This window comes from Pelecanus crispus, chromosome 1, assembly GCF_030463565.1.
Source record: "Pelecanus crispus isolate bPelCri1 chromosome 1, bPelCri1.pri, whole genome shotgun sequence".
Lineage (NCBI taxonomy): Eukaryota > Metazoa > Chordata > Aves > Pelecaniformes > Pelecanidae > Pelecanus > Pelecanus crispus.
In genome coordinates this window covers 564,195-576,835 of record NC_134643.1, presented here as the reverse complement: position 1 = coordinate 576,835, position 12,641 = coordinate 564,195, and the positions used below count along the sequence as shown (strand labels likewise).

The window sequence follows — 12,641 nt, the reverse complement described above, 5'->3', positions numbered from 1 at the left end:
GGACTTAACTCCATTTACAGCTACTCTCTGGGCTCGGCCACCCAACCAGTTTTTTACCCATCGGTAAAAATTGTTCTCTTATCCAATTCTTTCACTGCCCATTCCTACTGTGATAGCAAATTTTGTAAAATACGGTCTTCATGATAGAAAGAAACTCCTCACTGATGTTTAAATGTGATCACACGGGCAAAATGAAACCTCTTCCTTAACACAGAGAAGCGTCTGTTTATAGTTAAGCATGAGACTAATCATTGCTGAGTTTTATTTACTGTCTATGTAGGATATAGTTCTGCTCAGGAAGTCTCCAAAGTTGAACAAAGGCAACCAGTAATCCCCCGGGAGCAGGCTTGAAACCTGACGTCTTGGTTAAGTATTGAATTTATGAATTGCATTCAATCCTTGTGGAGCAGGCTGGACCCTGCACAGACCCCGGCAAGGTAATGAGCATACAGCCATACAGAAATCCCCCTGGTGACAGCAGTGCCGAGGACAAGGGTCCTCCTAAAAGGTGAGGGACGAGCTACAAGACCGGTGAAACCATCCTGGCAGTTCTTAACTTGAAATAGAGAGAGAAGCTATTGGAGTTTGTCTAAAATACTGGTAGCTGACAGCATGGCTCTCTTTTATCCAACTCCACTCTTACTGATTGAAATGTTAACAGTTAATCACTTGTTGTAAATATGTTCATTTTTCACTTTTATCTTAACACTTGCCTGTTGCTAAATGTTGCGTCAGGCAATGGGCAGACTGCAGAAGAAGGAGCCTGACCAACTGCTGCAGCATTTGGAGCCCTTCTATGCAGCTCAGAGGTACCCAAGAAAGAGCAGAGCATCTCCCCACCAAGGTGCACATGCACAGAACAGGCCATCAGCCGACAAGAAAAATCTCCAGTGATGAGCCCCAGCCAGACTCTAACACGCAGCGTGACACCGAGGGAAGGCAGTTCCTTGAAATTCGTAGCACCTGAACTAGACTGTCCTTCCATTCTATCAGATCTCAACCTAGCGATTACCGACTTGCCGTTTGCTATTCCCCTGTGTTGCAGGATCATGCACGGCGCCTGTGCCGCTTCCCGGCACACTCTGCGGCCAGCAACCGAGCGCTCATGGCTCCTCCAGACCTCAACCCTCTACCACACACCGATGGGCTCCCAGATGAACGTGAAACCTTGTGAGCTATTCCAGGTTCTCCAGAGGGATGGTAGAGGTGGGGCTGACCTCTGAGAAAAGAGCATTTGTCTGTCGCAAATGACACAACCCTTTGTTTGCTGCCCGTGACCTCCCGCTGTGCCTGGTCCATCTTCCATGTGCGTAACTGGAAGATTAAACTTCAATGACAAACAAAACTGTCCCTTTGCTAACTGCCACTGAGATTTTGTCTCTCAGTTCTCTTCAAACAGCATATACTGTGTTTTCATCGTAGGGGGGCACATATGCTTCCTACAAAGAGCAACAAGACATCACGAGGATCAAACTACAGCGGTCGGCGCATGAGGAATAAAGAGCATGAGTCAAAACGGAGCCTCCAGTGACCAGCAAGGACCAGCAAAGAACCCTGTCTCCAAGCACCCAGAGTAAGTGGTCTGAAATGAGAATCACACTCCCGGGTGCATGCCCGAAGAGCAGCTTGGCAATGCCACAAGCCTCATGGCAACCCCTCTCTGCAATTCACAGCACGCTCAACGCATTATTAATCTCCAAGGAAAACACAAAAACTCTCCGTAATGCTTTTGGGCCTGTTGCCATAACAGCCTAAATCCCTGTGAGAATCTAACTCTGTGCATTAATTTGGCCTAGCTAATGAGGTGGCTCTCTCCACAGCACACCCCACCATTCCCAACCTTGCTTTCCCTGTGCAGGGATGGCAGAGCAGCTCCCAAAGCCACCCCTGAGCTACAGCAGAAAGGTGCCAAGTGCCGCGGCTTCGCTCATGTCCAGAAGCAGAAAGCAGGTGAGCATCACCGTCCTCGGGTGCACAGGGCTGGCATCAGCTCCAGGCAACAATGGAGCTGGCAGGAGGAGGAGGAAAGCCTGCTGCCCTTCAGAGAGCAGTGAAAGAACAGTACTGTGCTGGCTGCTACGGCACAAAGCTTAAATTGCAGCCAGGGTGAACCTGAGAAGCTGTTCAGAAGAGGGGAAAGCACGGGGAGTTCACCCAGGATCCGTACAGGGAAGGATGGTCCTGGAGCGGGATCGGGGAGGGCTGCCAGCTCTGGCGGCAGAGCTGCCCCCACCCCGCCAGACCCGCGCAGCCAGGGACGGATGCACACGCACCCCCGAGCTGGCAGAGCACGAGCAGCCCGGCACCCTCACTGTCTTTTTGAACACCAAGCCACCCCTTATTTCCTCAGCGGTGGCAACGCTGAGTCAGTAAGGTGCATCTGCCACCTACACCCAGCGCCTGCAGCCCATCGTGCTTCTAACTGACATGACACACGCGACTTCTGTCCATGCAGAACCACCGTCTGCATCACCTTGAATTTGCTCAGGGGAGAGACTTAGCGAGTACCATGATGGTTCTGCAGACTTTCAAGTGTTTTTAACTTCTGATGCTGGAGCAGATGGCGTGGTAGCTATCTTGGAAGTCTGACAGAGATTTTCTTTTCTATCAGCCTCCCCACTGCAATGCATTTCTTTTCTTCACATTTTTTGTTGAAATATTTCTTCTGTTCTGCTTTCTTTGTAGCCAGTCGAGGGTTAACTACCTTTGTCTCAAGAAATTTTTAGGTGCAAAGATGAAATGCTTTTATCTTTTGTCACAAGTTCCTGGGAGTCTAAACCAGCTGTGTAATATGCAAATAATTCAGAGCATTTCTTCACCAAAAAACCAAACCATCCAACCAACCAACCCCTGCTTATTTTTCATCTAGTTCCTTGCTTTTAGTAGTGATTTTTATCATGAAGTCAACTGACTGTACAGCGTATGAGCCTGTCATTGTGGGTGTGAAATGACAGCTCAAGAAGGACTTCTAAAACAAGCCAATTGCAACCCAATTTCTACCGTTTGGCTGTTTTCTATTTTAGCTTATCTGGAATTCCACAAAAATTAGCCGGTTTCTAAGAGGCACTGCTCCTGGTGTGTATTGTGGCAGGCAAACTGGAAACAAGAAATTGCTGTCCCCTCCTCAACAGGAATTGTTCCCTTTTGGTGCAGCAAGACGCATGCCATTCTTGGACCGAGCATAATTAAGAGCTACGTGTGATTTTTTCCCTGTATTTATTGTCAGGTTGTGCTTGGATGCTGTGCTCGTGACAGCTGCAGCCATTCCTGCTCAGAAACAGGGTATCTCCAGGTCTGCTTTTAATCTTCCCGGATGCAGATTAAATCTAGCGTTTCTAATCCCCTTGTTGCATGGTGCGTGTAGCTGCAAAGGCTGGGAAACCCGTGCAAGGATCAGGTCTCAATGCTCTAGGTGCTGAACAAAAAAGATGTACATGGGACATTACACTCCATGCTCATGAGCACATAAAACCTACACACAAACCTTACAGCTGTATAAACCCTACAAGCTTCGAGTCCCTCTCTTCACAGTTCTCTGCATACCGAGATCCTTGACAGCGTACCTGTGCAATGAGTGTCACACAACGAGGTGTAGCTTTAGAGGGACTTCCTGAGTCATTGACTCTGCTTTCACAAGCGGAAAGGAGCTCCTCACAGGCAAGTATTTCATATTTAATGAATACTTTTCCAGTTTACGATCTATTACTGGGTTAAGATGCTATTATACACAATAGATCCTCTTTAACATGATTTCCAGCTGTTTGCGGCTTGATTGAACCTTGAACAACTTCTGCTTAGAAGCATTTTCACATTCTTACACATAAAACAAATGTCTAGGATACAGTTTGCAAAATAAAGCTGCACTTCAGACACCACTGGCCACTGCATACTTGTCTGCCAGCTAGCCGTACCCCTCAGCAGTCACTAGATACCCCTCAGTCGATGTGCACTTGCGCAGGACTCACCTCTAAGATCAAGACATCAGATAAATCATCTTAAAAGTGCCTTTCTCCCTCTGGTCACTACAGCAGGTTCCTGGGCACCTTACTTGGATGGAGATTTCTGCACTGTTAACATGTAAGGCTGGATGAGATGGATCCCATCCTGTCTGTGCTCCCGATCATTTTTACCTTCATGAGAAAATGAACTGGTTACTTCTACTCCAGCAAGTCCATGGGTCGCTGCTGTGGCGATCCCAGGCACCAAGGCAGTCAGCTCTGCTCCCTTTCTACCATGCACATTAACAGCGCTGCAACATGTGAGCAACTAATTAATGCCTGCACTTGCTTCCAACACTCCACCTCATCCTCTGCTCGGCCCAGGTTCTAGTTCAGCTCGTCAGAGTGACGGGAGCTTTCTGCCTAGATTACATGGCAGGACAGCAGGGTGATCAACATGGTGCATAAGTACACACCAGGGCAGCCCATTAAATACCCACTCTTTTTTTTTTTTAAAGATTATCTCTCCTAGTTTGTTTTTCAGATTAATCATACACACATTTGATTAGCTATCTACTACTCTCAGACCAATCTCATGTGGGCCTACAGGTACCAGCTGCTCTCACACAAACACAAATGTGAGGCATGTATGCACTGCAATTCTGTGGCTATGTACATTAAAAAATACATTTGGAATACTAACCCTTGCATTTTTCAACTAATTTTTACATTCTTGCTGGGATTGTGCTGCTCTCAGCTGTAGCTTGAAGCAGAATTTACTTTCTATTCACTTACTTTGTGTTTTGGTATCACCATTACTATCAAATGATGCCCTGGGGTTACTTAAAATTAGCACTTGCCACACAGCGTGCTGCTTTTCTCTCTGCCCCCTCAGCTTCTCCACATTAAGTGGTAACGCACTCTCCCCTGCTCCGACCTGCACAGCCCTCAGACCTTGCCAACGCCGTGGCTTGGTGTTACCACCCGGATGAAACCCAGATACACAAAATCAAGGTAAGAACATGAGACCCCCATACTGCCATTGTGCCACCAGCCCTTGTTCACTCTGCCTCGTCCTCCCACCTCCCTTCTCCAGCATATTCTTGGGTTTAGTTGCACTGCGAACCTTTTGGGACGGGGTCTAAAGATCCCGACATAGCCCACAGACAAGGGCCTGTTCCAGGTCCTGTCCTGTTTTTCCTTAGAAAAAAATTCAGTTACCTGCTCCACCGTCTCAGTTTGTTACAGCTCACGGTTTTACTCTCAACCACCCACGCCTTCAGCACACTGCACGCCCAGCCCCGCCACTATGTGGTCCGACAGAAAATCACTCACCAACCCTCATTTGCCAGCACGGAGGGTGGGAGAAACTCCCCTATCCCTGGCAGTGCCGTAAAGAGACAGCGAGCAAGGGACCTCTGAGGTCTCCAGTCCAACCTTCTGCTCAGAGCAGGACCAGTGTCAGCATCAGAGCAGGTTTCTCAGGACACATGCAACCTTCAAAGCAGAAATCACATTAAACATCCCCCTCTTCAAAGATCTTTAGTTACAAGCCAGTAAAGAGGGCTGAGTCTTTCCTCCTGGCTCCCGTGCAGGCACAAATGCTCCACGGGGACAACCTTTCCTCTTTAGGAAGGGATTTCCTCCCAGTTTGCCTTACCTACAGATTTTGTCCGTGGAATTCCTTTGCGCAGTGAAACATGGGGCTTCTCAGCTCCCGCAAGGACCCCCGAGTGTGCTGCCATACCCTGGCGTTCAAAGAGTGACTGGAAGAGAAAAAAGGAAATTTCCGTTCTGGACATCAGCGAGACTCAGCTGAAAGGACACAGCCCTTCCACTGAGGCCACCCGATCCTTCTGGCTGCGGGTGAAGCCACGGCTCTACCCCCACACCAGTCCGCACGCCAGACCCCGTCCCTGCCGCCCCGCACCTGCAGCCGGGACCGCCACAGCCCCAGGAGGGGAGGCTTCCCCGGGGACGAGGACGGACCCTTCCTCACCTCGACCCTCAACAGTCCGTCTTCCGGGCTGCCCATCCAGCTGTCTCCAAAACCTGTGCTACTGCCCGTCGAAGGGTTAACCCTCCCTCCCTCTCTGCAGCTTGCCTGATCCTCCCTGCCTGCCTGCTCCCCCTGCCTGCTCCTCCCTGCCTGCCTGCTCCCCCTGCCTGCCCTCTCTCCCCTGCCTGCTCCCCCTGCCTGCTCCCCCTGCCTGCTCCTCCCTGCCTGCCTGCTCCCCCTGCCTGCTCTCTCCCCCTGCCTGCTCTCTCCCCCTGCCTGCTCCTCCCTGCCTGCCTGCTCCCCCTGCCTGCCCTCTCTCCCCTGCCTGCTCCCCCTGCCTGCTCCTCCCTGCCTGCCTGCTCCCCCTGCCTGCCCTCTCCCCCTGCCTTCCCTCTCTCCCTTGCCTGCCTGCCTGCTCCCCCTGCCTGCCCTCTCTCCCCTGCCTGCTCCTCCCTGCCTGCTCCCCCTGCCTGCCCTCTCTCCCCTGCCTGCTCCTCCCTGCCTGCTCCCCCTGCCTGCCCTCTCTCCCCTGCCTGCTCCTCCCTGCCTGCTCCCCCTGCCTGCCCTCTCTCCCCTGCCTGCTCCTCCCTGCCTGCTCCCCCTGCCTGCCCTCTCTCCCCTGCCTGCTCCTCCCTGCCTGCTCCCCCTGCCTGCTCCTCCCTGCCTGCCTGCTCCCCCTGCCTGCTCTCTCCCCCTGCCTGCTCTCTCCCCCTGCCTGCTCCTCCCTGCCTGCCTGCTCCCCCTGCCTGCTCCTCCCTGCCTGCCTGCTCCCCCTGCCTGCCCTCTCTCCCCTGCCTGCTCCTCCCTGCCTGCTCCCCCTGCCTGCCCTCTCCCCCTGCCTTCCCTCTCTCCCTTGCCTGCCTGCTCCCCCGCCTGCTCCCCCCTGCCTGCCCTCTCTCCCTTGCCTGCCCTCTCTCCCCTGCCTGCCCTCTCCCCCTGCCTCCTCCTCTCTGCCTGCTCCCCCTGCCTGCCCTCTCTCCCCTGCCTGCTCCTGCCTGCTTCTCCCTGCCTGCCCTCTCTCCCTTGCCTGCCTGCTCCCCCTGCCTGCTCCCCCTGCCTGCCTGCTCCTCCCTGCCTGCTCCTCTCTGCTTGCCCTCTCCCCTCCCTGGCTGCCCTCTCTCCCTTGCCTGCCTGCCTGCTCCCCCTGCCTGCTCCTCCCTGCCTGCTCCTCCCTGCCTGCTCCCCCTGCCTGCCCTCTCTCCCCTGCCTGCTCCCCCTGCCTGCTCCTCCCTGCCTGCTCCTCCCTGCCTGCTCCTCCCTGCCTGCTCCCCCTGCCTGCCCTCTCTCCCCTGCCTGCTCCTCCCTGCCTGCTCCCCCTTGCCTGCCTGCTCCCCCCCGCCGGCTCTCCGGCACTCTGTGCCCAGGGTGGGGTGGCACAGCGATGCCGACTCCAGCAGCAGCCTTCCTCCCGTGGGAAGGCTTCGCTCAGGCCAGTCTCTGCTCAGAAGCAGCCTGTCCCATTTTACCTCCTGCTCCAGAAGCTGCCTCCCACCGCCTGCAGCACTTTCACAATCCAGACAGCCTGGAGCTGGCAGCCCCACTCCTACTCCATCCATGCTTCCCCTCAAAGACGGCGTTTTTCTCTTCTTTGATTCCTCCTAATTTCCAGCTTCACATCCAGAAAATTGCAGCCAGACTAAGCTCTCCAGCTCAGCTTTCCACACTCCTTCAGCTCTGCTCTTACGTCCTCCCTGTGGCAATCCTGTACCGGTACGCGGGTGCCAAACAGCCCGGGTCAGCTCCTCCACCGCCTGCCTGGACCCCTGCTCTGTGTCTCCGTCTCCCCCAGACCCTCTCCTTCCACTCCCCTGGGGAAACCCACTCCCCAACATGAGCCTCAGGGCTGGCAGGCAGTGTCTGTCACAGCACGATGCGCCCTTCCCTCTCCCACCGCGAGCCCTCCTCTCTCACACTGATTTCTGCTGGCGTGATGCGCCGGCTTGTTGGTCGTTGCTTCACAGTGGCTGCCCTAGAATCCGCTTCGACAATGTCTGCTCTCAGCGCGGGCTCGGCTGCTGCCAAAATCTCATCCAGTTTCTCTGAAAATCCAAACATAAAAGCAAACAGGTTAGCAAGGGCCGCCATACCGGGGCAGCTCCCCTACGACAGGCCCATCCCCTGCAGCGCGGCTAAACAGGGAGCGAACGCCCCCATAGGGAGAGCAGCTCGTGGGCCGGGCGAGCACAGAGGCGAGGAAGCGGCTGCTCCATCATCTCCTCCCTAGCCAGTGGCTAACGAAGATTTTGGAGGTGCTTCTGGAGCCGCCCACCCACCACGATGCACAACCAGGCACCGACCCGGCTCAGCTGGGGGTCCCACAGACGGCAGCCCGGCGCAGCGGCACCGCGCCATGCCGCTCTCCCACCCCGGCTGCACCCAGTGCATCCGTGCTTCCCGGGCACCCCGACCAGCCCGCCTGACCTCTGGGGTCCGACCTGCCAGCTCCCGAGGCGGGGCGACCGCTCCTAGCTGTGCTGCGCTTTGAGGAAGCCTCAGTCCTTACATTAAAAGAGCAAATTTTTGCCCAGATATATTTTTGATACTCAGAATGAGACCGAGTGCCCCCCCCGTCAAGTCACCATCCCTGGAGGTATTTAAAAGATGTGTAGGTGTGGCACTCAGGGACATGGCTTAGTGGTGGACTTGGCAGTGCCAGGTTTACAGTTGGACCTGACGATCTTAAGGGTCTTTTCCAACCTAACTGATTCTATGATTTTATGATGCTAACTGGGCGAAGCGGGGTGTGGGCAGCGGCTGCGCTACAGCAGGTGGGGGTAACCCAGGTGCTGCAGGGACCACCAGCGACGCAGACCTCCACGGGACTCCACGGGACTCGGTCCGGCTCCAGCACAACCAGTGTCACTCCAGTGCCTGTTTGGGACAAATTGGGATGTTTCCTCCTCAAGTGGACTCATGTGCCCTAAAGGCCCTGACGGGCGTGACCAGGCCCCACGTACACCCATGTCCGTGGGCCCCGGGGCTCCGGTACGCGCAGACCGGGGGTGTCAGTGCCGCCCGGGCTGTGGTGCAGCGGCTCCATCTGCAGAGCCGCCATGGCCGTGCCTGTGCCACCGCGGGCCTGACCCACGCACCAGCTCCCAGCCTTGACCTCGGCCCTGCCTTGCCACCACAGGCCTGCCCGCAGATCTCTGGGCTACACCCGACCCCGGTGAGCCTCAGCAGGGCAGACCCCGACGCGGCTCGCGCTCGGCTCTGCCTCATCGCTACAGACCGGCCTGACGGGCTGGACTCGTGGCTGAAGGTGTCAGACCTCGGTCTGCCCTGCCCACGGCGCTCAGGGCAGCGGGGCCTGTCAGGACCCCGGCCGTGAGACCATGTCTGTCCTCGGGGAGCAGCCAGCCCTCGCTGCGCTGCCCCTGCCTGCGGCCCGTCGGCAGCGCTCGCACCACCCGTGCCGGGACGGCAAACCCACTCGGACACAGCGCCAGCCCCGGCTGCCGCTGGGGCCTTGGCTGGGGCCGTAAAACATCCCGAAGCTCAGGACAGCAAGGCAGGGAAGGGCAGCAGGCAGATGCTGGCCACCATCACCACTGACCCCTCCTGAGCTCCCTCCGCGTGCAGCCAGACGGGGTCCAGCAGAGCCGGGCTAACGAAGGCTGTGGGGCTGGTGCTCAGCCCGGGCAGGGTCCGCTCAGGTGTGGCTGCCCCCTGCTCCTACAGCTCCCTGGGCTGGGCAGGGTTGAGTCTGTCAGTCTGTCAGTTTGTCCGTGTCATAAATGGTGCCAGCCGGCACTGGAGCGTGGCCATCACGCTGTGCTGCAGCTGATGGGTCTGCCTTGGCGTTCATCAAGACTGGACGCCTCCACCTCCACGGCACAACCGATCCACTGCCCCCGTCAGCTGCCCAGGGAGAGGGGAGAACACGTGCAGCGTTCATCCCGTAAGGCTGACAAGCTCTGCCTGCGTTCAGGTAGAGCTTGTAAACTTCTGGGCTCTTTCCAGCCTGGCTGTTGAACTTGGGACTGCAAAAATGTCACCGCTGTGGTGTGGGAGCTGCTGATCCTTGTGACCCGAGAGCCCTCAGAGCTCTGACCATCAGGCCTGCATTCCTACAAACCTACAAAACCCCGCCTGGGGCTCATACAACTCATGGGCCAGCTTCAGTACCTTGCACACTGCGGCCACGGCAGCTGCCTGCGTGGCAGTTTGTGAGCCAGCATTCCTGAGTTACGGAAACTAAAATTGAGTCCCAAACACTTCCGAAGCCCAGTCTGCGGAGGAGCAAGCCCTAGACCAACACAGATGCCAAGTGGTCTTTGCCAAGGGGACTTATGTGTCCCGAGGCCAGCACCCTTGGTGGCAGATATCCACCAATGCCCTGGGACTAAGGACCTGCACCTGCCCCAAGGAAACAGCTCAGGCCAGCTCCTGGACTTCCTCGGCACAAGACATCCAGCAGCCAACCATCCTTGTCTCTGAGGGACTTCATGGTTTCTCCTCCTCACTGCCGTGTGACTCGCACGCTGCGCTCACCGCAAGAGGCGCGGGGCGGCTCAGCCTGCTCAGAGGGGAGCTGGCTCATCCCCTGCGGCCAAGCACCGCTGAGCGACCGCATGGACCTCTAACAGCCAAGCCTCAGGAGGGGAGGCTGATTCTAAAGAAGACCACGTGCTGCAAACCTGCCTCATCAGTCTCTGGCAGCTGCTCTGGGCAGCCCTGTACTGACATTAGTTGGAGACCCCAGTGCTGCGAGAGCAGTAACAGCGATGCTCGGCCCTCTCCACCTGCCTCCGCTTCTGGCTTTGCTCCACTTTCTGTCTTGCATTGCCATTAGAGACCAGGGAGACAAATCACCACTAACTGCTCTGTGTATCTGCCATGCCTTTGCAGGAGATGGAAGAGCATCCTGGGGTGGATCTCCAGGCTCCTGGGGTGGGGGATGAGGTGGTGCTGGAGCCACCCTGAAAAGAGGGACCCCTCGGGAATGGGTGCACCCTGATGGCTCTGGCTGTCCCAGGCGTCAGGAGCTCTCCACCATGCACTTGGAGACGGCCGTGCTCAATGTCAGGACATCCCTGCTGACCTTCAGCTGATCATTCTGATCCATGGGACCTCTGTGTTGCCTCCACCTCTGGGTCCTGACAGATCTGCTTGGTATAGAGGAGGTCTGGGGAGGTCCCTCAGAGACCTCCCGCTTGTAAGCTCTGCTCAGCTTCTTTCCTATGTCATCACTGTTACGGTGGAAGACTTAGTCCCTCACTGTTTCCTTGGGAAACAGTTCTCTAGCTTCACATTACCAGGACAGGGAGAGTTTTGCTTCTGAAAGGCTATGGGGTCAGGTCTCCAGGCTCCCTTCCTCTACCCTGTGCCTGTGCTGGAGAAATGCAGAGCCGTGCGCTGGCATGGGACGAGCCTTCTTGCTCCATTCAGGATTGTCCATTACTGTCTCTCAGCCCTGACAAGAACCTCCTGTCTTTGTAGCATCCCTCACGCGATGTCCACACGGACACTGCGCAGGGCAACCGTCAGGTATGGAGCCCTGCTGCAACCAGCTTTACCCCAGCCAGCTGGGGCACTGACAGCATGGCCTTCATGGTGGGTGGCCCTCTCCACCTGGAGCTCGGACAATTAATAACCAAACTAGCTCTCCCCCAGCTAACTCGGGTACGCCCTTGGAGCTGCCGCCAAACCGTGCCTGCAGCACAGGTCCATCCTCAGGCAATTCCTCGGCGCAGGACTGCCGGGAGCAGCCGGACAGCCTGCACGGGGCACAAGCAGAGGCAGCACCTGCACTGCTGGACACGGCAGAGAGCGTGGCTGCCATTTCATCTGACTGAGCTCCAGAGGCCTGACCCGGGGGCTGAAGGAGGCTGTACTTTAGGACCCCACATGCGGGGGACTTTCCCGTGGAAGGCATTTTCACCGTGGAGCAAACACAAAGCAAGCACAACACTCGGGGAAGTCAGACCTGGATATCCACAGGGCCCAGCTGGCAAACGGGCATTCCTGCCTGTGCCCAACAGGAGCCCAACATGACCGTGCCGAATTCGGCCCTTCTGCTACCCCGCCAGAGCTGTACGTGGCGGCTGCTCCCCGTGGCGGCGGTGCCGGGCGGGAGGCTGACCCGCAGAGCTCCGGCTCCCTTTGGGCTGAGCCTTCCCGTGACAACTAGGGGACGGTGACCGGGGCCAGTCCCTTGGGATGCACCGTGCGTGCCTGCGTGGCGCGACTGGGCGCTGGCTGGGAGGCTGACGGGGAAGGGAGGAGCCCCAGGATGTGCGGTTTCACTCACCCCCTTTTCTTCTCCGCATGGAGGCTTGGAATCAAGAAACAAAAGACAACATGAATGGCATGCACAGTTCCTGCTTTCATTCCCAGCTCCTGCCTCGCTGCCTGCCTGCTGTGCCTCTTCCCCGCGCACTCTCCTGCTCCCAGCATGCTGGCAGGATCAGGCCCTGGCAGCGGAGCGTATGCCTGCCTTGCCGGGGGCTCTCAGGACGAAGGCTCAGGCGGGGCAGGGGCTGCAGCACCTTGTGCATGCTCCTCTGCGGGAAGGCCAGCGCGCGTGCCAGCCCCGTGGGCGCGCAGGGACTGACACAGGCCGGGCTCTCTGCCAGCTCCACTGCTGGGACCAGCCCTCCGCTGAGCCTTCCTCCTCTTCACTCAGACCAGGAAAGCAGAGGGAAGGTGCGATGTCAGAAGGAAGTAAGATCAGGAGGAGGTCTGGATGGCATTTAATGCCC

At 56.7% G+C, this 12,641-nt stretch overlaps 1 protein-coding gene across 1 annotated transcript in view; it reads right to left on the bottom strand.

Moving 5' to 3' along the window:
* SHANK3 (SH3 and multiple ankyrin repeat domains 3) overlaps nucleotides 1-12,641 on the bottom strand; it is a 356,977-nt gene that overhangs the window by 33,373 nt on the left and 310,963 nt on the right. Inside the window, 3 exon segments of the mRNA XM_075708911.1 lie at nucleotides 5,599-5,704; nucleotides 7,849-7,976; nucleotides 12,191-12,214. Coding sequence (XP_075565026.1) covers nucleotides 5,599-5,704; nucleotides 7,849-7,976; nucleotides 12,191-12,214 — 258 coding nt within the window.